The 23,929-nt window shown below is 45.1% G+C and overlaps 1 protein-coding gene across 19 annotated transcripts; it reads left to right on the top strand.

Annotated features, from left to right (window-relative positions):
• Positions 1-1,187: 1,187 nt before the first annotated feature.
• On the top strand, positions 1,188-23,680 carry lrrfip1b (leucine rich repeat (in FLII) interacting protein 1b). 19 transcript variants are annotated; one of them, XM_028954381.1, is made up of 21 exons: positions 1,188-1,649; positions 10,101-10,187; positions 10,585-10,602; positions 11,324-11,371; positions 12,865-12,909; positions 13,078-13,128; positions 14,682-14,726; positions 15,497-15,562; positions 16,033-16,110; positions 16,409-16,444; positions 16,542-16,667; positions 16,959-17,129; positions 17,924-18,016; positions 18,175-18,267; positions 18,480-18,572; positions 18,912-19,047; positions 21,823-21,872; positions 22,106-22,223; positions 22,307-22,386; positions 22,548-22,652; positions 22,748-23,680. In XM_028954381.1, exons 1-21 carry the CDS (start codon positions 1,560-1,562, stop codon positions 22,856-22,858), a joined length of 1,740 nt encoding a protein of 579 aa, XP_028810214.1. In that variant the 5' UTR covers positions 1,188-1,559; the 3' UTR covers positions 22,859-23,680. The 19 variants fall into 19 exon arrangements, with proteins under 19 accessions (XP_028810214.1, XP_028810212.1, XP_028810213.1 ...); XM_028954379.1 differs by lacking the exon at positions 14,682-14,726 and adding an exon at positions 14,441-14,512; XM_028954380.1 differs by lacking the exons at positions 10,585-10,602; positions 14,682-14,726 and adding an exon at positions 14,441-14,512.
• Positions 23,681-23,929: the final 249 nt, after the last annotated feature.

The following is a 23,929-nucleotide window of genomic DNA, read 5'->3' as shown; positions in this document are numbered from 1 at the left end:
ACGAGGTGCAGTGCGGGGTGTAATAAGGGCTGTGAGGTAGGATGGTGCTACTCCATGTTTGGCTTTGTAGGCCAGCATCAGTATTTTGAACCTGATGCGTGCAGCTACTGGGAGCCAGTGGAGGGAACGTAGCAGAGGGGTGGTGTGGGAGAACTTGGGAAGGTTGAAGATCAGTCATGCTGCTGCATTTTGTACGAGTTGTAGAGGTCGGATGGTACATAGTGGTAGACCAGCTAGAAGGGAGTTACAGTAGTCCAGTCGTGAGATTACTAAGGACTGAACAAGTATCTAGTGACCTGTGTTGACAGATAAGGACGGATTTGTCTGATATATAATGGGCAAATAATCTTCAGCGTATTCAGCATTGTGTTATGGATGACATCTCATTTTTCACAGGTTGACCTTATTCCAAATATAGCTATTTATTAAAATTAAAACAAATTGTTGCACAGCATAATTTACAAGCAATGCCAGACCAATTCTGTTATCATGTCATATCTTGTTACAACAAAGAAATATAATTATATGTGCTGGTTCAGTATTCAGTATAGTATTATAGATAACAAGTTAAAATCCCACTTACTACCATTGTGTCCCTGATCAAGACCCTTAACCCTGAGTGTCTCCAGGGGGGGACTGTCCCTGTAACTACTGATTGTAAGTCGCTTTGTATAAGGGCGTCTCAAAAATTGACTTGCAACACTCTAAAATGGACACGAGGGGACGCTAATCAAACATAAATTCACCTGCGTTTCACGGCAAAGTCGAAAACAATTAAACCGGGAGTGATTGATAAAAATCCAAGCCAAATATGAAACAGCCTGATCTTTCATAACATTAAGCAGATGCCCTTTATTATACTTAAACGGCAAATTCTTCTTCAGCTTTAGAAACGTTTGCAGGTGAGGAGCCAGACATGACATTCTATTTCAATAAACAAACCTACACTCATGAGATTATTCCGATTTAATATAATGTTATAATGTAACCCTATTATGACATGGATTATAGTTTTATAGTTTTTGTTTATAGAAAGAATGAAATGAAGACATTTTTTTCAATGTAATGGGTTTATGTTGTTGTTTTTGGGTTAGTTATTATCATCATGAGAACGTCGTGATAGTGTCAGGCTCCGCCTCGGTTAGGCCAGCCCCGCCCCCGGTCCGCACGCCCCGCCCACCCCCGGGATCGGCGTTCCCGTATCCATTCATCCCGATGCCTGCTGCTCCCAGCGTCGGGTACGGGTCGGGATGGGCGACCCGCCTCTGCGGGTCCCGAGGGAGACGTGAAATGACGCCCTTTTCTCTCGGATGGAACCAGGTGACGCTCAAGTAAGCAGCAACAGGCGCTTCTCTTTTCTTGGGGTGACGCGTGAGCCCAGAAGACTCGCCATGACCCAGTGCGACTGGACGCGCGTCGCATCCCCCGATCGCGACACCGCTCCTCTCGACGCGACTTCTGCCCCCCGCGCCTGGACGCTTCCTCTGCATTGCTGAGTCTGTCCAGATCGTCGAAATTACCGCAGCTCGGCCACAGACAGAATAATAAGGCTGCCGAGGATGGGGACCCAAGTGACGGGGAGGAAAAGAATCCCGAACCGGGAGAAGATGGCTGCGGAGGATGATGCGCTGGGTCAGATCGCTCGGGAGGTGAGTGTGTCGTGATTTTACGTGCTGTCACGTCCATGCATATCCGGCGGCCGCTGCTGTCATATTGCGCAAAACCACGCACGCCGCGACGTGCTGCTGCGTGGCTCCTCTCTTCGCTCCACGCACAGAAACGAGCAGGCGCTTTTTTTTACGACTGGTAAAGAGTGGGATTTTTTTCCTCGTTTTTCACATCATTCCCACAGTCAGGAAGCCGAGGCAGCGTGGAAACGGTGACGCGTTAAACGCAAAGCCGATTTCACTTTCCCGCACAAAGACGCATTATTACGGGGGGGCAGGGACGCCGAGGCACGGTGCGACGTGACCTACTTGGGTGGGCACGTTAGGAGGGGAAGAATGTGGCGATTGTTGGTTACGGACTGCGCGGGCCATTTCCTGTAGGCCACAGGCAGAACAGAACCAGAACGCTCCCATGGTGCTGTGACGTCAGAGGGAGAGCCGTGTGACGTCACGCCTTGCTCTGTAGGCTTTTGTGTGTAGCGTGGAGACGCCTCCGAGGCTGTAGTCATGTCTACGGAGACTGGACGGTGAGTTCATTTGACACAAACTCTTTCCAGACAGTCACTGGATTGGTTTAGGTTGTCCAGATGTTACAGGCTACAGTCCCCCTTCAAACCAGTCCGTGATGACGTCAGCATATTTCAGCCTCTGCAGGATTTTTGGGTTCCATTTGCTTTAATTTACTAAAAATGAAAAGTTGTTCCAGCGAGAATAAAACATTGCTAATCTTTAGTGGTAACTGTTATTGGTAAATGCTTTTTTTTTTTTTTTTTTACAAATGATGTCTCTGCCACGACTTCCTGCAGCTTCACGGCCAGAAACAAGGAAATGGGCTTTGGTTGCATACATGGGTTTTAAATGGCTAAATGCAGTGATTGGTTAAGACATGAAGCCTATTGGTCACATTTGCAAGGCCGTGCAGAACTCACTGGGGTTGGATGAATTCGCATTCATTGTTGCGATGATGAGAGAATCAGACAAAATGCACTTTTTCCACAATTAAGGCTCTTTGTATAATTCTCCTTCAAGGAACATTTAATGAGCCGACGATAAGCCCCTGGCACCACAACTGGTCCACTGACCACACATCTGGAAAGGATTTCCTCTCAGCAAACCTTCACATGTCCACTTTTCCATCCAAAGTCCCCCCGAAGTTCCACAAGGCCCACTTAAGTCCCCCCCCTATTTTATTACAGGAGCGGTTATCGCCTTGTAAGTCCAATTTCTTTCATCGACAGGACAGCTGCAGGCTGTGAGAAGTCTGCTGTTACCGCGTGTTTGTTGAGTTCGATGGTGTGCAGAAATCATTAATCAGACAGACCTGGTGATTGTTAAAAAAGCGTGTGAAAAAACAATCACTTCCTTCATTTTTACGCGCAAGTGGGGAATGTTTGGAGCTGGTATCGGAAAATTCTTCAGACTCATCAGTTCTCGTGTGAACGTTCTTTATGCCAGTCTCCACCCACTGGGAAAACACAAAGTTCTTCTGATCCTTCGAAACAATACACATTCCTTCCACAAACCTGTACTATCTCGGATGTATAGGGCCAGTAGGTCTATCTGGTTATTTCTGTCTGTTTGGCTATGAGGGGAACTTTGCACATTGCAATAATGACCTTTAAAAGTTTAATGTCTGTCAAGCTACTTTCCACTAGGCCTTGTTATGGTAGGAGGGGCCTGTTTCACTGCTCCCTGGCCAGTAGGATGCCAGGACATTTTCCTCACCTCAAACATACAGACTTTTCCTTTTTTTCCTTGTTTACTTGGGGCCTGATCTTCCTCATATGCTTCTCGTCTTGCCACCCTTGCTTCACGGCGCAGATTCGAGTCCGGTTTCAAATTGTCCAAAGCAAGAGTCTACATATGCAAAGAAGGCCCAAATGCATGAAGAATTGTGGGTACAGAAAGGATCACATGGATCAAAAGTCCTTTTGCTTTTTTGAAGATTTTACTTGCCATTCCCGTAAGCTTGGGGACATAAAACGCTACAATGATTTAAACATTAAATAATACAAACATTAAAGAAATGCCTTCTGTCTTCTACCGAGTCTGGGAGCTGGGGGTGGTGACTCTCATCTACATGTCACATATTTGCCGATATGACTGTCTTTATTTGCACCAAGAGTCACAGCTATGGGCTAAAGATCAGTCTGCTGATAGGACTGAGTAATAAAATCCAATTACAGACTTATAGCATCTCTATGAATAGTAATTAGCATCTGGTAGTGGATATAGCCCAAACCTGCCCAAACCCGGATGGTTGCAGTACCTTTGTGTTATATTAGGGGACTGAGCTCTGCTCCAAAGGCATCTGAGTTTTAATAAACGAACTCAACGTTACCATTTTGCCATGCAGAAGCTGTTACTGCATCATGTAGCCATTTACCATTTTTTTACTTGCTGGGCCCACATTTAGCATGTGAAACTCATCTACAGAGTGCTGAGTTAGCCGACGTAACGCTTTCCTGCTGCTTGACACTTCTTCCAAGCGTATTGCTCTGCTCCATACTCCAATGGCCTCACATGACCAGCTTTGAACGTCAGCTAGTTGCCCAAGAGAGGAGGCGGGCTTGGTGTGGAAGTGGGCGTGGCTTATAATTGACCGGGGATCAGGATGACCTACTGGCGGACTGACAGCTGGCTGTCTGAAACGGGGCTGCGGAAAAGCCAGCCTTCCCCCCCGATAAACTACCCGCCCCCAATTCAAACAGATTTGGATGCCTCTGTCCCAGTGACCTGCATCCTTTAAGCCCCTCAGCAGCATCAGCAGCGTCCATCAAAAATGTTGCGCATCAAGCTCTACTTCTGCTGCATGAGGGTTGCGATAATGTCTTTTCCATCTTCTCACATCCAAAAGATCTCATAGATTCTTCCTTCCAGTGATCGTAATAGATGAACAGCAGAGCAGAACCAAAGCCAGGAAAATAAATACAGGCTTCCAAGTAAATCACACAGGGACAGTTTTTATGATTACATTTTTTTCGTGTGCGTGTGTGTCTTTCTTGGCCATCGGCCCAACGTGAAGGGCAGCCTGAGTTAATAGGACGGTTGGATTGCTGCCGCCATAAGCTCCTGATTAAAGCCACTGGGTAGACTGAGGTGACAGGCTGGGCGGAAGTGGTGCGTAATGGGGGAATGGCAGCTTTTAAAGGCGGATTAGTCTGGGCTCCCTGGCCTGGGAGGCGCGGCTCTCCCTGTGACTCCCTAATCTTGCCACGTCAGTCTCCGTCTTTATTTATTGGTGATACAGTCGTTGGTAAAAGCATTTCTTTTCTTCCCTTTTCTACAGATGAGTTCGTCCAGGTTCCGCTCAGATCGCTCATCCAACATGCCAAGGAACGCAGACGCACGGTTTTGCGTGGCGTGCCGGGCTAGCACAGGCTTCCTCTGGGTCCTGTGGTTTACTCCAGCTGCCCGAAGGCACTACGGTAGATTGGCGACTCTAAATTGGCCATAGGTGTGAGTGTGTGAATGGTGTGTTCCTCACACCTCCAGGACTGGGTTCACATCAGGCTCTCGGTTTGGTTTGGTGTGGCTAAAAACAGACCCGGGGTTTGGTCCGTCGATTCTGTCATGTTCTTCACTCTACCCGCGGGCGTCCTTGTGCTGACTGGTCAACCATGTTTGGATGGCAGGGAGAAGGCGCCAGCTCTGGACCACACAGTCAGGATGTGGTTAGAGATGTTTGGAGCGCTATTTACCGTGGGCTAAAGAATCCTTCCTGACATAAGCAGTTTACCTTGAATTTACCAAAAAAATGTACTTCTTTACTGATTCTGCCTTTGGATGCAACGTCCACATACTGGGAGGTGATTGGGTTAGAGAGAAGGATAGAATGCAACAAAAGAGCTAAAGGCTGGGACACATTAACATTAACAGGTCGCAATGAAAACACGCAGAAATCCAACCTGAACCCTCCCCCTACCATCTTCGAGGCCTTGAAATGAATCTGGCAGCGAAAAGATGGTTCCTTACGGCTCCTCTGGGGAGGCTGGTGGGGTCCTGACTGGGTGTAAAGGGAAGAGCAGCTGGAGGACGAGGCAGCTCTGCTTTTAGCCCGGCGCAGTTGGCTCTGGAAATGGGTGAGATTTTTCTGCCAGCTCCTCTAGGCTCCCAACTCCCCGGAGGCCAACAAACAGTGGCTTGTTTTCACAGGGCGGTGTTTAAAGAAAACCAAAGAGTGGAACTTCTGAACTGAAAATATAGCCTTGGCGGTCCGGGCAAAGCAACAGCGCATCACTGAATTTTTAAGTCGAGAACATCCCTGGGGTCAGAAATAATGATTCTTCCTCACATCTGCCACATTGAATTCTCACTTGTCAGATGCTAATTATAAGTCAAGGTTTCTGATGTCATTACTGATTCTCACTCAGTCAAACGTCATCCACTAACGCAACATTCACTTTCAACGGCTCTTTTTGTTGAGACGATCTTCTCGAGTGGCGGTGCAGTGAGACATATGCTCTTATTTATGTATAAAAACCTCTTTTGTTTGAAATCTTTGCTACCAATGCCATAAGGTAATCCTATAAAATCCCTGCCTCTGTGCACGTGTACCTGTTGTTTCAAATTGTATATACTTAGAAACATGAATTCGCATCATCTTTAAACATGGACACGTAGATGTAATTATAATCAGAGGGGATGTTCATTAATGCTCCAACATGTTGTTCTGCGTCTCCCTTTGAGAACGCAGGAAGTTTGCTGGCCTGAGCCAGCGGTTTGTTTTGGAGCAGGGCTGGATTTAATATGTTTTTGCACAGCTGCAGTGTGTTTGCCTGTCCGGTGTTTCAGCGGAGGAGTCAGGAGTCTCAGATGCTCATTTGTTCCATTCACTGCATGGGTTCTATTGAATACCTGGAAGCCATTTGGGGTACGTTATCCTATTGTTGGGGTCATATGATACTGTTTTCCTATTTTACATCTACAACAACTTAGCATTCCATCTAGTATATATTCCTGCTGGTCTGTATCTGGCCCTCCACTACAGTCCTGGTTTTCTCTGTGCTTCCAACTGCTTAATTGAACAATTAGTGCTATTGATTGGCCTGTGCGTCTCTTAGACAACATGGTGGAGGAACAACACCGTGCCCACTATAAATCAATCAGTCAATATAATGATAAACTGGTATCAGCATTATTGCATAATGTTGGCCACCAAATGATTTTCAAATGAATTCAGGGTTACAGAGAAGTCGTGGCGCACTTCTGTCACCTCATTTATTGTGGGGCATGAAACATGTTTCACATTATCGGAAGTCTTTTAGTCTTGGCTTATGCAAATAGTGGCGTGTGCTGTCAGCAACCAACAGAAGAGCTCTGGCTCTAACAGAGAAGAACTGGCAAATGGGAAACCGAATAGTCGTCTTGTAAATAGTGACTATGCAATGTCCACAGTCTTGGCAAAAATATGTCTTGTCTTTAGATGTGAGCTGGTGTAAAAAAGTTGTTGTGTGAGACTGTTAACAAAAAATTATACGGCACATATTTAAATTTAAATTACATGGCACAATACATTGAGCATTGCTGAATTGGCATTTCATTATTATGAATCCTGCTATTTGTAGACAGAGACTCGTAGATATACTGCTAGGCTGTGAGTAGCCAGCGATGGATTTCAGTTTGGTTTGGAGCAGAGATTTTATAGCAAACCCCAGCTGGTGGATCAGCCAGTCATTAGACTACCGTACTCTATCACACCACCATACTTTCCCCAAGCCGCCTTTGATCTGAGGCCCTTGGCAACAGCGTGGATCCCATCACATGCATTTGTACTTAGTTAGTAATGGAATTCCTGGATGGAGACTTGTGTGATTATTGAATTACCCTTCATGATTTGATGCTGTTATCTCCAGTGATTGTCATTGTGAAACACTGCAGCACAGCACACGGTGCACACAATGTGTTCCCATGGTGCCCGGCGAGCAGTGTGCGGGTACGAGACTTTACTCAGTGGCACCTCAGTGGCACCTTCTGATTACGGGGCCACTTCCTTACCGCTAAGCCATTATTGCCCCCACAATTCTACAAATAAGTATTTTGGGATGAACAGTAATTTTTTCGTGGCAGCTATTTAAGTGCTTCCTGTGTTGTTCTGGACCAACCGCCTTTCTATTGTTCTGTGCCTCGGTTTATAGTCTCAATTAAAGATCTCATTTCAGCATCAAAATTAGTCAAGACCTCTCGTAAAAACAGAGTGCTGCTTTGGGAATCTCTCTGGCTGGGTCTGGTAATGTTGAAAAGTATCAGAACTGCCGGCAGCATTAGGCAGCAGTTTTTTTAATTATTTTGGCTCGGCACGCACCTCTGTTCTGTGTGAAGGGAGATAAGAGTTTTCAATTCACCGCCTGCTGACAGGGCAACTGATTGTCTGTGACTGGTTGAATGTAGGCCAGTGGCCCTTTCACAGCCCCTCACAGGAATGAGATGTGACGGACTTTACACAAAGGGACACTAGCAGGGACCCAACGGCCCCACGAGCCGCCACATAGTGATGCGGTTTAAAGAAAAAGACTGCAGGCCGTGAGGACTGTCAGGCGTGTTCAACCTGTGGTACTCAGCAGCAGAAAATAACAGCGGTTGGCCTTGTGTGTGGTCAGTACCTCGTGGGCACGCCTGCTGTCTGTGGGTTAAGAATCGCTGGCTCATTCCGGCCCCGTTTCCTGTGTGCTCTTGTGCCCTTTCACAGAAAATGTTGCCCCCTAGTGGCTAGTGACCAGGTCTCAAGGGGCATTGAGGTGCCTAATGGCTGCAGACGTGCTTGTCATTAGGGCTGAGCAGATAATCTATATAGACAATTGCCAAGACAATTTATATAGATTTTTTTTACAATAATGATCAATTTGGTTTTTTTAAAGGTCCCATGACAAAGTTGCTTTTATATCAATCTTAGTGTCCCCTAATACTGTATCTGAAGTCTCTTTCCGAAATTCAGCCTTGGTGCAGAATTACAGCGACTTTGATCCAGTCCAACAATGAGATTTCCCAGGACGCGCCGTTTCAGTGTCTGTAGCTTTAACTGCTAATGAGGAGGAGAGGGGGGGGGACAAGGAGGTGAGCGGCCTATAGAAGTAAAGCATCAGCAAGAAAACAATTAAACGAGTCCACTGAGTCCACATTTTTACATCCAATCACCAAGCAACTGCAATGTGGTGAAAAAAAAGTAACTTTTTTTTAGGGGAGGTGTGGGAAATTCTGGACGAGAGGTAACTTTTCCCCTTATGGCGACATAGGGGAGAAATTCCAGCTCTCTGAACGGTGAAGCAGAATGGCTCTTTACACCTATCACCATTTCTAACCACTGCAGGACCACAGACAGGCCAGGGGAACCCGTATTAATGTTAAATAATCTCACAAAGTGACATTTTCATGTCATGGGACCTTTAATAGGGTCACAGTGTTTTTTAGGAGACTGATGGCTCATTGCATGCAATAATGGAAAATAGTGACATGCTAACATAGCTGTGAAACTGCGTTTCATTGCCTTTGTACTGGAACTCTGTGTAATGAAACTGAAGTTGAATCTACTAGAATTATTCTAATAGTGCTTCTATAATTTAATGTTAGATAATCAGTACTAAACATTCCACTTGGATACTGTCTGCTCCAGATGTTTCATGAGAAGTGACATTTCCTTCTGTATGGTTGGAGAGAGTGAGGTGCAGTGTGAGATACTTTAGTAGTGATGTCACCGGGACCATGTGACACTTCCAAAGCCAGCAGCATGTCAGGTTCAGATCTAGACTCAGGGTGGTAGTAGTGGGTAAGACACTCACCTGTGAACCAGAAGTATTGTCACAGGTTCAGACCCCACTTACTTCCATGGTGTCCCCGAGCAAGACACTTAACCCTGAGTGCCTCCAGGGGAACTGTTCCTGTCACTACAGAAAATGGCGTCTGATAAAATGGCATAAATGTATCAACCCTTATTTTAAAACATGAAAATGGAATGACATGAATGGTTGCCATTAAATTCCTTAAGAACCAATTAAAAACCATAACGCATAAGCCAGTAGACCTCACCGGTTTAAAAGTTCTGAAAGCCGCTGGAGTTGTTTACCACAGGGTGGATGGCGCGCTTAAACAATGGCCCCAATGACGAGATCACGGTGACGTTGTAAGGAATATTCACAGAGCCATTCCGTGGCAGATCTGAAGAAGGTCTAATTGAATTTACATCAAAAGCTTCTTTCATCCCTCCTGGCTTCTTGTGCTTTATTAGCTGCTGCCGGAGCAGGCTTGCAACCTTCGGCAGTCAGATGAAATCTCTCTTGCCAGTGGTAACCTTCCCATCCGTCTCTCAGATTTAAAACAGGTCCATAATTCCGACATGGGATTCTGGAATAATCTGTTTTAATGGTTAATTTTTTGGAGTACTTGGATTTACCTTGTTTTCCTTCTCTCTCTGTCTCCGTCTCCGTGTGTTTCTTGTAGGCTGAGGCCCGCTTGGCGGCTAAGCGTGCAGCAAGGGCTGAAGCCAGGGAAATCCGAATGAGGGAACTGGAGAGGCAACAAAAAGAGGTAAAAACTTCTGCTTTCTTCGTAATTGCCATTAAAACTAAGAACGGCTGCATTGCTTGTCTGCTGTTACCCATAGTTTGGTCTCTAAAGTCTGCGTTGTTCCTAAATCAGCTAAAATGGTGATCTCAGATCACACGTATGAGGCCACATGCACTCACAATCACATGGTTATAATTTATGCAACGCTGGGTATTTTAAAGCTACTACAGAAACCCCAAAGTGGATTATGTGATTTTTCTTTAAGTACAGCCAGGAACAACAGTACAGTAAAAGTTCATGAGCACTATGTTCTCCCTTTTGTAACCAACCGTTTCGTTCCATTCCTTTTTTTCTGCCCTTTCCGTATCTCTGTCTCCTCTCTTTCATCGTGGCCCTTGTTTTCTTCTGCCACGTTAAGATCGATCAGGCCCATAAGGTAGGCCCTCTTGCATTCTTTTGCAGATTTTCTCTTTCCTGCTCTCTCTGTGTATCTAAACGGTACACCAACACGGATGTGTGTTTTAGATGAGATGCAGGGGTTTTGATCTACATTACTTATGTTAAAGCTTTATGATGGCGGCCTGCATGCTTGCTTTGCTTTAGATACTGGGGTTAACATTCTGCATATGATCCTAAGTAAATAATGTAATGTGTTTGGTTGGTTGGTTTATATTAAGAGAGAGCTTTTCAAGTTAATTCCTTCCTAACTGAACAAGTGTTAACTAAGGATGTGATGAAACCCTTCAGCAAAGAGAAGAGAATTCCCTTTTTAATGCATGTGTCAGGTAAGCAGGATAATCCTTCGGCCAGCAGAGCGAACAATACTGATCTGAGTCAGCCAACCATTTCTGAACCATTCTGGGAGAACGTGAGAGAGTTCATCTCTTTATGAGTGGATGGAAGTGGATGGAATAGGCCTACGTTTTAATTAACCCGCCTTCCCCCGAGTCGTCTGGCCTTAATTGACACTCTGCTTAGCCTAGCTGGTGGACTACGATGCTAAGCTAACAGAGTTTGAGGGAAAGCTCACTCGACTTCAGCAAGCCGAATGTGGACGAGAGGAAATCATCTTAACTCACTCCACTGCCTCTCTCTATCTCACACTGCTAATGTCTTCCTTCCTCCTGGTGTCCTCTTCCTCTGCTCTCTTCCCTCAGAAATACTATGGGCCGGACAGCAAATGGGGCCATATTGAACAGTGGATGGTAGGACCATTAGTCATCCACGTACTCTGGCATGTGCCTGAAACCATATCCACAGCTATTAGATATGATGTCATATGATAGGATATGATGTTAGCATGACCCCGCATGGCGTTTTTTAGGAGAGAAACAAATACTTACAGAATTGACAGTATCTCAGGGCGTCTTTTTCCAGCAGTAGGTAGGAGATACCACCAAATTGGCTAACAAAAGCTATGGACTTTATTTTAACAGTGTTAACAATGAAACAAATAGTTGCACCAGAAATGTGTGGTCTGTTTTGAGCATTTAATATTCTTGCAGGCAAACAGCGAAAGAAATTGAAAAAACGTCTTTCTTTTATATATGCTCCCCAATCTGTGCTACAAACTATACAAACTGTGTGTATAGAGCATGTACATACATGCAGACATTTGAATAAAATTTTTATAATATTATTATTATTATATTTTTGTTATTATTATTTGGGTGGTAGTAGCCTAGTGGGTAAGACACTTGCCTGTAAACCAGGAAACCCAGGTTCAAATCCCACTTACTACCATTGTGTCCCTGAGAAAGACACTTAACCTTAAGTTGCTCCAGGGAGACTGTCCCTGTAACTACTGATTGTAAGTCGCTCTGGATAAGGGTGTCTGATATATGCGGTAAATGTATAAAAGGATATTAAATCATGGTTAATTAGATTGACCGGAAAGTGGTTGGACAAAATTACAATGTTGTGCATTCACAGGGATCGGTCAAATGTGCATAATCGTTTTTCATCAAAACATTGCAAAATCCTGGAGGGCAAATTAGGCCTTCTGCGGGATTTTTTTCTGACAACTTAGTTCACGTAATTCAACATGTTAAGTCTTATTTGTGCATGTCTTAGTTCTGTTGAAATAAATGAGAATGATGTGAAAGTGAGCCTGTAGATTGATATTTTTGGACATTGTATTTGATTCAATGTATTGCTTAACCAAAAATTTGCAGCGTAAAAAAATCTTATAAATGAGCAAATCTGCTCTGAGGTTCAGTCACATAACTCACATCACACATCACATAAGTGAATCTTCTTGATTTCTAACTTTGCTGCATGGCACATATTAGCACGTGTTTTCCGTGTTCAACAGACCTGGCTAGTCTAGCCTTCACAGAAAGTCGAGAGCTCAGCCTATGAGGGACTTCTGGATAAGAGCACCAGATAAATTCATGAGTGTATTTTTTTTTCTTTTAATCTATGTCTGCTTCTTCAGATCTCTTCTTTTGCTGGTTGAAATGTCTGCTGGACTTTATGTATAACCTGGGAGAGTTATTAAATGGTGGATGCTTGCCTGCATGACTGTGGTGTTCCTGTGGTGGTCACTACAACCAAAAGGCACTGTGGTGTTCTTTGGTTGGTTGTTCATTCGTTGCTGGCTCCTTTGTTGGGCACCAGAACCTCTCTGGCCATTCGATCTGTAACCCCCCCTGTTTTTTCTCCTCCTCTTTCCTCATTTCTCCCCCCGGCCTTCCAGGAAGAGAGTGAGAGGTATTCCCGCCACTCACGGAAAAACACCTCGGTTTGTATCTCTCTTATCAGCCACCCTTTCATCTCTGCTACTTTCTCTGTCATCTGCTTCTGTTTCCCTTATCGCACTCTCACGGCCACATCATGAGCACTAGTGTAGTTCGTGCTGGATCAGAAACAAAGGTCAAGGTCTCAAGCTCTCTGTCTGTCTGACTTGCAGATATCAGATGATGAAGAACGGATGTCGGTGGGCAGTCGTGGGAGTTTGAGGGTTAGTATTCCTGTCTTTCACTCCCCTCCCCTTCCCCACGGCCGCACCAGATGACCCTAACAAACTTCTGATCCACGAGCTCGCCAAGCCCCGCACACTAAGGTCACTGATGGCTTCTGAGGGACGTGGTTGTGTTATGGTTACAAGATTTGACATTTCTGCCCAGATGGGTGGCCGTTAACACAAAAGCACGTGCTCAAAATTGCTTCAGCGCTGGGTCCAATATTGGAAAACAGCCTTGTGACTGTGGGCTTGTTTTTCTGCCCTTTATAACTTTTTCGAGCTAATGTTGTTATTGCTCGCCCCAATGCCAAACTTGCACCTTCTTGAGAAAAGCAGCATATAGAGCAGCATGTTATGCTTTTAGTGCACACAAAAATGATGACATAAATCACTTGTGATATGTGTAATTGTCTCATGAATGAATGCCGCCGTCATATTTCGTTTGTTTTCTCTCTGCCAGGAAGGATGCATTGTTTTTTTAGCTCAGTGATTATATCGACGAGTATACCGTCCCACGTACGGACCCGCTACCTGTCAGTGGTGTTGGTGTATCGCCGTTTCATAGCTCAGCGTCTGATGAGCTGGTGCACTGTGGGCATACGTTGTTTTTGTCCTGAGATAAATAGCCGATGACAGAGTGTCACAGCAAGGTGTGACAATGTATATTCGACAGTAAGATGTTTTGCATGTATTAATGCATATACACCCCCTGTAAGTTGCACTGATGAACTAGTTTGTGTTGCATTTTAAGTTTTTCTTTTTACGGGCAGGCAGTAGTAATGTCATCACACTGTTCTGTGGGTGATTTCACATCTGGCCTCCTGGCCTGAGGGAAAAGGAACAACCGTGGCGTTAGAGAGTTTGGAGTTCAGGATGAGTTATAGTTTGGTGTGCAGTTGTAAATCCTTTAGGGATACCAGCTTGAATACCGAGAGTGCGTTGCATAAGTAAACTTTTTTTGTAGACTATTTCCTCATGTTCCATAGTTTAATACTTAGAATCATTGTGTTATTGTTTATGTCACTAAAGATAATTATTTGTAGGTGATGCTGGACATGTTATAGACATGTTAACTCTTATTTTTACATAATGTTCTTATCAAATTCACAGCAAAAGGAAGCAGCCAGTACCCAGATTTGAAACGACTCGAAATGATCCCGTCAGTGTCCAGTCTGCAGTCAGAAGAGTAACCCTCGTATTTCTTTTTCATCCCCTCCTTCTTCCCTCTCATACTTTTTTCTTCTTCACCCTCTTGCTTGCTGTTGCTTTCCCCTCTCTCTGCCTCTGTCTGTCTCTGGGCATCTTCTAGGCTAATCCCACATCCTCAGATCTGTGCAGCAGCACCAGCAGTCTGCCGTCATCCAGACCGCAAAATGGCCGGGTCCGTGCCCGTTCTCGTCTTAAATCTCCTTCTTCTCTCCTGCAGCCCCCCTCCTGCCCGCTCTGATGCTTGCTCCACCTCCCCCCGTCACATGTCTCTGTCCTGGAGGAGTCCTGGCAAATTTTGGAATCTGGCTACATTGTTTTCTCCTCTCTGCCCCTGTCCCTAGCCCTCCACGCTTTGTAGCGAAGCGCCCCGCCCTCGAAGCCAAAGGGTCCGTTCGTATGAGTCGTCCCACCCCGTCCCACCCCAGCCTACGCCTGGCCTTGTTTATCTCCATGTCTTACCTTCTGCATGCAACATGAATGAGAGGACACCTCCATATACATTCGCATGTGTCCCAGTGTCCGAAAACGGCATGCGTCAGGCCGTTTGGGTCAGGAACAAGAGATCATTTTTCATTTTTATTTACCAGTTTATGCTTGTTATAGCTTCTGCTGTAATTCTACTGAGAGCACAACTGAGAGGAAACTAAACCGAAACTATTTTTCATGCTTTTATTTTAGTTTTCATGTAGTTTTCTGTTTATCAGGAATATTACAAATGCCAGCATTGTAGTTGAAGTTGTTTGAGGTTAGGAGCTTTAAGAGTGATGGTGAATTGTGGTGGGCAGAGTTAGTATAGGATTAGATATTGGGAACTTAATGTGACATCTTGTTTGCATGTTCACAGTCATGGTGTTGTGCCTTTATGGAATAAATAACTGTTTTTCCGTTATTGTATATAAGTTTATAAAATGCATTGATCGCAAGCCCATCCTGGATGTATTTCGACTTTTCTCTTCTCTCAGATGATCGAAATACATCTGTATGGCATGTCTTGGCATGAATATGGACCCAGACTGTGGCAGAATGTTTAAAATGTCTGCTGTGAGGCGTGTGAACCTGCATAATACCCTGGCTTGTCTAAAAGAGGAGTGTGTGTATACATATGCGAGTGAGAGTGTGTGTTGTAACACAAGTGTACATGGTCTCCTGTCTGCAGGGCTCAGTGTATGAGGACAGTCTTTACACTGGCGCACGCCGCTTTAGTGGCTCCAGCTATCGCGTCGTAAGCTGCAACTCCTTCCTCTCTCCTCCGTCCTGCCCGCCCCCTCCGACTCTGGGCGAGCCTGGCATGCCCTCTGCGGCACTGTGGCACGGCTCTGCCCAGACTGGCATCCCAGTTGCATGGCTCTCTGTTGAGACCCTGCTGTTCAACTGATGGGTTTTCGTACAGAAATCCGATAAAACCGCTCAAACACTTCGACAAGTGTTACTCGCAAGTGGCCTTGTCTGTTGTGCTATATTCTGTAGCATGTTTTCTACAGGTTGTCTCTTAAACATGCCTGCTTATATGTTTAATAGCCAATATTGTTTAGTGTTGAGTGTTACAAGGTCCTGGATTCTGTCCTATTTCTCCCTTCCATTTTCCAGTCCTGTCTTCCCTGCCTGCTGGTTATCTCGTGTCTTTAATATTAAATAGTCGCCTTAACAGCAACTTTCCTTCTCTCTCTTCCTGCCTGCACGTATGCTGGACAGCCCTCAGACTACAGTGGCTTTCTGGGCTCCAGCTCCCGAGCATCTTCCAGGGCCAGTTCTGCCCGTGCCAGCCCAGTGGTGAGCTGTCTTCATCAGTCACTTATTCCAACCCGCAGCCCAGGCCTCTCCCTACTGCTATTTTAATGTATGAAAAGGACCGTGGGGGTAGCTTTTCGTGTTTCGTATTGCTGGCAGGAACGTACGCAGTTTTTTCTTTTGCACCCTCTGCTGGCCGTGTTGGGTAATTGCACACTCAGGTGCTTGCGCATTGCACCCAATGGCGCCAGGCAGGCACTTGGCAGCCCGATTAAAATTCATCTCGCACATTCTTCTCCTGTGACCTTCTGTCGATTTACTTCCTCTCTCTCCCGTGCAGGTTGAGGAGAGACCGGATCGAGATTTTTTGGAAAAGGTGAGCTTCTTAGTCTTTTGTCCTAATAATTTTTTTCATATAAAAGCCTATTGTTGGCCTTGTGCAGAACTCAAGTGCTGATTGGTTGTGTCCGCAGGGATCTAGAACGGCTTCTACCCTGTCAGCTGCAACTCTAGCCTCGCTGGGCGGGGCTTCCTCCAGGAGAGGAAGCTGTGCTACCTCAATCTCGGGCGACACAGAGGCATCCATAAGAGAGATGAAGGTAAATGTTGTTTGTGTATCATAAGATATCTGAGGGCTTCATGGAAACCATCTGGTTTTTGTCAGTTTGAGATCTTTGATTCCAGCTGGATAAATAATTTTTCTTATTTGTGACTTAATATATTGCATCAACACTGAATAATATTAATAATAACTGGATTATTTAGGGGGATTCATGGGCAAAAATATAATGAAATGCAGTGTCATTGAATGCACATTAGCATTAAACAAATATTTTTTTCACCATCACCATTTCCAACAATCAACATTTCAACTCTGAATTACATCGTAGGACTCGTTGGTGGAGGTGGAGGAGAAATATCGCAGGGCCATGGTGTCCAATGCGCAGCTGGACAATGAGAAGAGCAACCTGATGTACCAGGTGGACACGTTGAAGGACACACTGCTGGAGCTGGAGGAACAGCTGTGTGAACTTAGACGCGAGTATGAGGATAAGTCCAAGGTTAGTGTAAAGTGTGTGTGTGTGTGTGTGTGTGTGTGCACGTGACTAGTGCCAATGCATCAATGGTATCTACTAGTGGTAAAGCCTAATCTGAATATGGGATAAAGCACAAATAGTGCCACAAATCATTCCCAAATTGTTCAAAAAATCTACCAGTTATTGCTATTGAAATATTCAAACCCATGGCAACAATGAGCCTAGAGACAACAGCTCAGTCAATGACAATTCTTGCTGGGTATAAGTCTGGGTGAAGTCAAGATGAATGAAACACTTTAACAAAATAATTATATTAGACAATTGTAAACCTGTTGCCTATAAATCGAATAAAATCACTTTACGTTACTTTTACGTAATCACGTTAAAAAGAGTCCTCAGTGTAATCAATTTCAGCGCATACTCAGATGATCACAACTCACCAGTGATAGAGGTCACATTAGCACCAGGACTCCATGCAAAGCTTTTCTTTAGCAAACGTCAGAGAAGTCACAGTTGACACAAATCTAGCAGATAAGGACTCATGAAGGAACACATCTACCGAGAGCTGCGGACTTTTTAGGTGGCACAGCATCGTGATGAGATGTCTGGTGTTGTGCGTATTTCACAATAGATTTAACTACGTATGTTCCTATGCTGATCTACTCAATACAGTCCACATTATACTTTATATTTGACGTAATTGACTGGTTTTGTTCATTAGTGCTTACCGCTAAACGATGAGTTCCAATTCCAGAGTTTAGGGGCTTTTTGCAGTCTAGCGATGATATTTTGCACTTTAAATTGGTGTGTTTTGGCAGGAGTTGGACCGGGAGCGGCACGCTCACACTATCCTGCAGTTCCAGTTTGTTGAGGTGAAGGAGACGCTGAAGCAAAGCGAGGACGTGCTGATGGTGAGAGCGCAAGGCGTGCGCGCGCAATGCCGGCCACCAACCGCCGTTCGTGTATTAGTTAAATGCTGACAGCTCTCTGCACCACCCTGCTTCCCCTTTCGATCCCTTCACTGCTCACCCATCTTCTCTCTTCTTCTCCCCACCTTCCTGGCTTCCAGGACGCTCGCCAGCTTCGTCTGAAACAGGATGGATATGTTAGGGAGATCTCCGACCTGCAGGAGACTCTGGAGTGGAGGGAGAAAAAGATAGCGGTATGCTGTGCAGAAAAAAAGAACATGAAAAAACATCATGAAAGCAGAGTATATACTGCCTAAGTGAGAATGGAGGGAATCTTTAATATTTCCATCAACATCTTCTTCTGTTTCTCTCTCTTCCTCAATTCTCCTTCCCACGTCTTCCTTCTCTTCGCTGCTGTTTTGCTGCATGGCTGTGTGCGTGTGGGGGGGTTGTTCCTGTGCACCAGGCACTAGAAAGACAGAAGCAATTCTCTGACTCGGTCCAGGATGAGAGAAAAGACCTCACGGACGAGGTGCTGAGACTCAGAGATGTGATAAAGGTACCAGCACCAGCTGCAGCGAGCGCCGGAGATCCTGTTACCAGGGCAGTCGAACCTGCTTTAACCCTTCCTGTGCACCAAAACACTGTCAAAGAGCTCATTCTGCTCATTATTTATCGCAAAAATCCTCCAGTTACTGGCTGCCACAGGAAAAGGCCGGAAAAGACCAGTCTTGAGTATAAGGATTTTGTAAGCACGGGATTGGCAACTTTCTCTTTTTTATTCTGTACCTGAAAATCTATGAAGTAAAGACAAATAAAGCTGCTAAAGAACAAGCGTGTCTAAGGCATCGGCTGAAAATTTTGCGTTAGCAGAAACGTCTTTGTTTTCATGGCTCAGAAACATGGCATAGTCCTCGGATCTGAAGTTACTACCAACGGCGAAGCAGGAGAGGGTGTGATGGATGGACCAATCAGCACAGAAACTGCTACCCGATCGGCTCAGGAACCCCACTCACTAAGTGACGGCTTGTTAGGTAAGACCCCGCCCCTCTTCCAACAAATGATCTAGTTTCAATGATGACCTCTTGTTTGTGACTCGTCTTCTGAACTCATTCCATAACACGCCTTCATAATTACAAAAGTGCTCTATGTGCATTTACAGCATTTACCAGACGCCCTTATCCAGAGCGACTTACAATCAGTAGTTACAGGGACAGTCCCCCCCTGGACACACTCGGGGTTGAGTGTCTTGCTCAGGGACACGATGGTAGTAAGCGGGGTTTGAACCTGGGTCTTCTGGTTCATAGGCGAGTGTGTTACCCACTAGGCTACTACCACTATGTAAACCTTATTTAAGAAAAATTTAACAACAAATTTAGACAACATATTTCCATACCATCTTCAAATGCAATCTCCCCCATCTTAAGACAACCAGGCCCGTTTTTCAAAACTATTTTTTTGGTCGAATTACACTAGCTGCTGTAAAAACTTGACAATTAAACTGATATAGTGCGAAGTAGAGTTCTGTGTGTTTGACCTTTAACGGTTAGAGGTCAGAGGTAATAACTTTCAATACTAACCTATGAGCATAAAACCTTTGCTGAAAGGCTCTCTGATGTGGATCATTTACTCACCAAATCAAGTCTTTTAACCCTCCTGGGCTCTTTCACTGATCCCTGCAGCAACCTAATCCAAGTCCAACTTATTCTGAGTCGTCCTGGATTCTTCAAACTCCCCCCCCCCAAACCCCCCCCCCCCCCACCCCCCCCCGCGTTGTTTTGCAGGTAAAGGTCCAGACTTGCTGGCCTGCTCATGGCGAGAAGGCTGGGATATGGACTGGTGCGTTGGTGTTGGTTCAGATGATCTTCATATGAGTCTTCCGGCTGGGCCAGGAGTAGCAGGGAGCAGAGGAACCCGGGTGACAGGTTCTACCCCTGAAGGGCCCAGGCCAACTGCTGAATGTCTGTTACCAAACCCAAATGCTGAAAAAGACCTCTCTCCGAGTGAAGAGGATGAAGAGGAAAAGAAGGAAAGAAGTTTTACGAGGGCGGCCCCAATGGACGCACCGCAAAAGGATGGCCTTTCTGCAGACCTCAAGCGAAACCGAGCTGAACTGGTCCCTGAAGAGATAATACCTAAAAAGGGACGGAAGTATTACATCCTGGTCAATATAAGTAATGATAAAGAAGTACAGCTAGAGCAGACTGGGCGGAACGGCCGTGCTGAACCTGTGGCGTGTCATGCGGGCGGTGGAGAGAGCAGGAGGTCAGGGGGGGATGAGGTCATAATTACCCCTGCCAGAGGACGCCCGGGGGAGGCTGGAGTGCAATTCTGGATGAGCGCGGCGTTGACAGGGACGTCTGTCATCCAGGAGCTTCGGCCCGAAGCTTCACGCCCCGGGGAGCAGCCGACCTCAGACGATCGGCAGGCGGCAGCTGCACTCGACTCAACCTCCGAGGCCATTCCCCCAGACGCCGGAGCAAACCTGCAGACTGGACCCTGTGAACCTGAGCAGCAGGTGCCAGCTGGTGCCAGCGAGGGCTTCCATGCCGCAACCAGGGGAATGGAGCAACTGGGGGAGGCTGAAGGGCCTTCAGCAGCAGAAAGAGGGACCGTGAATATGGTGGTGTTCACCAGAACGTTGGAGGAAACTGGGGTTGAGGAGTTGCTTGACAGCTGCGAGGAGGCCAGCCTATTGGTGCATCAGATTGTAGGAAAAATGTCTCCAGAAACGTCAGATCAGCACCAAGGAAAAAGGACTAACGTTACATTTCAGGCCAAAGGCAAACAGGAATGTTCCATTTCATAACTAACATTTTTTATGGCTGGTTACAAATGATATGAAAGAATTGTGGCCAAATGATTTATAGTGACTGTGTTCATAATTCTCAGATTTGGGTTCAGGTGCATCGGGTTAAAGTGCCAAATAGTTTCTGTCGTGCTTAGACTTGCTCACCTCCCCTTAGGAAACTCTGGTGAAATTCTTATATGCAGATGTAACTGTAATAAATATGTATTACACAGAACCTCACATTTCACTGTTCACCCCGTACTCCAGTTTTATATTTATGCATGCAAATAAATGAGCCAAATACATTTTCAGTGTCTTTCCACAGGCTTGATGAATACATATTTCAGATTGAACTGTGAGCTTCTTTCTAAGCGGCCGACATGCTGTGCGATTTAGAAAAGAAATGATCGATTTGATTGTCATCCATTACAATCCACTATTAGTATTAGTCAACTGATTATGTATTGATTATAACACTGATTATGTATGTAACTGTGCAAGTTAATAAAATCTACCTGCAAAATGACATGAGGAAGATGTTTCTGTAAGTCTGTAAAATGTAGTATCCATCATGTTACAAGAATAAGGACATCTAATCATTTACTTTAATTAAGATAATGTATCAAAGTGCATCTTAATACATATTTTCTTGCTATGTTTCAGAAATTCACATATATGATACTGTACATATATGATAGCCCCAACAAAGCCAAATTTGATCTTGTAGCAGATCATTGGTTTTGAAATGTAAATTATTGGCTTCAACCAGTAATTCATCTCTAGATGCTTCTTTTGGTGAAAGCTAATAGCAGAATGGGCATGTGTCCATATACTGCATGTTCAGACTGTGCTGCTGTCTATAAAAAGATTATATTGTACCACATTCCTCTGTCCTGAAAATCAATATCAGTGCTTCAGAAAGAGGTATTAAAACACTGTTCAGAATTAATCCTCATTACGTTTTTATGTTAGAATTATGTGGGAAAGTGACAACTGAATGTTCTATTTCTTTTTGCAGAGATAAGACTAAGAAAGCTGGTTGATGAGAGGGAGAATCTAGTGGATCAGGTGAGCATCTCTAAATGAATTCACAATACAGTTTAATCCTGTTTAAATTGTATAAAAACAGGTTGAATTCAAATGTGTTTAAATTGTAAGTGGTGCATTGACACAATTCATACAGTAGGGGGCAACACTCAACCTTTTAATTACAATAACTCAGCTGTAAGTTGTTATGTCATGTTTTACATGATGTATAGCTGCTGTTGATATGGTGCGCGTGGTGACTTGTTTTCCTGAAGGTGAGAAAGCTGAGAGCGCAGCTAGAGCAGAAACAGAAGAACGGGAAGGAAGAAGACACAAGTCCAGATGAGGACACCTTACAGAACGGCACGGACCCACACATCATCGACCTACAGAGTGAGCCACCAGCAGAATTCAACCATAGCGTACTATTATTTATGACGTGCTTTATGTGCTACGTGAGTGTGTGTCTTCTGCAGGGGATTCCAACAGGCAGATAAGTGACCTCAAATTCAAGCTCGTCAAATCGGAGCAAGAAGTTGCAGCACTTGAGCAAAATGTATGTGATGCATTTTAGCAACCTCAGTACTCACAGGTCCTGTCCAAACTCAAATTCGATGAAGTTAATACACAAGTAAATTATAATGACTGAATAATAAATGGATCTATGGTCCTGCAGTATTCAATGATTAAGAGACGTGAATTACCCGTTCATTGTAGATCCTACGGCTGGAGGGTCAGGTGACCCGCTACAAGTCTGCCATGGAGAATGCGGAGAAAGTGGAAGATGAGCTGAAAGTGGAGAAGCGCAAGCTGCAGCGAGAGGTGGACACAACATTCCTTTTGTCCCTCTCTCCTTCTTGCCTTGGCATGGTCCTCACGTCTCATTGCTCCTGTTTTTTGTTCTCTCCTTCTCGTAGTTACGGTCCGCCCTGGACCGCACCGACGAGCTGGAGGCCAGCAACAGCCACCTGTCCAAGCGGCTGGAGAAGATGAAGGCGAATCGCAGTGCCCTGCTGGCACAGCAGTGATGCCCCCTGACCCCTCGTTCCTATGTGCTCTTCTCTGTGCCGCCCGGGGGGACCAGGCCTGACCATCAAAATCAAAGCACCGGAAAGGACCGGTTTAAAGTTATCGTGCTAAACCCGCTAAGCCAGACGTGTGCCATTCAAACTTGACAAAAATAACGCTTAATTCTGCCCCCTTTTACAAGAAAACTCGCTGCCTGTGTCCCGAACGCTGGTAGCTAGAAGGCGTCGACTGGCCGCGACAGCACTGGACATGGCTGGGCCATGAGTCACTAAATGCTCAATTCTTCCTGTTGCCACGCGGCATGGTTAGAACTTCATGTATCTCCAAAGCTGGATTTTTTTTTTTTTTTGGGTTCCCTTTCTGTTTACTCATCTGTGTGTGTGTGTTTTTTTTAAATGTATGATGTATATATCTCCTGACACGTGGTCGATGCTGGACAGTAGCAGTACTAGGCACACTTCAGGACTTCAGCAGCACCTGGATTATCACCAGCTTTTAAACGTCTGCACACGTTCTCGTTTTCCTCTCTGGAGGAACAAACCGTACTTTTGTATTTGTGTCTGGCGATAATGCTGATTGTTTTTGAATGTAATGGCCCTCGCTGTCGATCAGAAACAGGAGGACTGCAATCCACATCTCGTCCAACGGCATTGTTCCCGTTCTAATATAATCAACCATACTGCAATCTGCAATCACGGTGCAGAGCTTTAAAAAAGGAACCCAGACAATACGGCCATCATGCACAGTTCCCAAAATGTGTACAGCGGTGCTGCTCTGAACCTGACAAACAGGATTAAGCATTAAATTACGCCCACGCTAGACTATATGCGTGTATGTCTGTGATGTCGTCTGGTCTACGGTTTCCAGAAGAGGCAGAGGGGAATGACAAGCGCACAACACCTCATGGGAACCGGAATAAAAGATCCAGGCAGGACCAGACATGAGACAGGATTTTTACAAGCGGCAGTCACTATCATTTATTCCTAAACTTTGGAATTATGTGAACTCCTACAAGGTGATTATGTAAAGCTTGGGAAGGACCCATAATTTATTCGCTGCATTAGATTTTT

The sequence above is a fragment of the Denticeps clupeoides genome, chromosome 15, assembly GCF_900700375.1.
Source record: "Denticeps clupeoides chromosome 15, fDenClu1.1, whole genome shotgun sequence".
Lineage (NCBI taxonomy): Eukaryota > Metazoa > Chordata > Actinopteri > Clupeiformes > Denticipitidae > Denticeps > Denticeps clupeoides.
The sequence above is the reverse complement of the archived record's forward strand: the minus strand, read 5'-3'. Positions and strand labels throughout refer to the sequence as shown.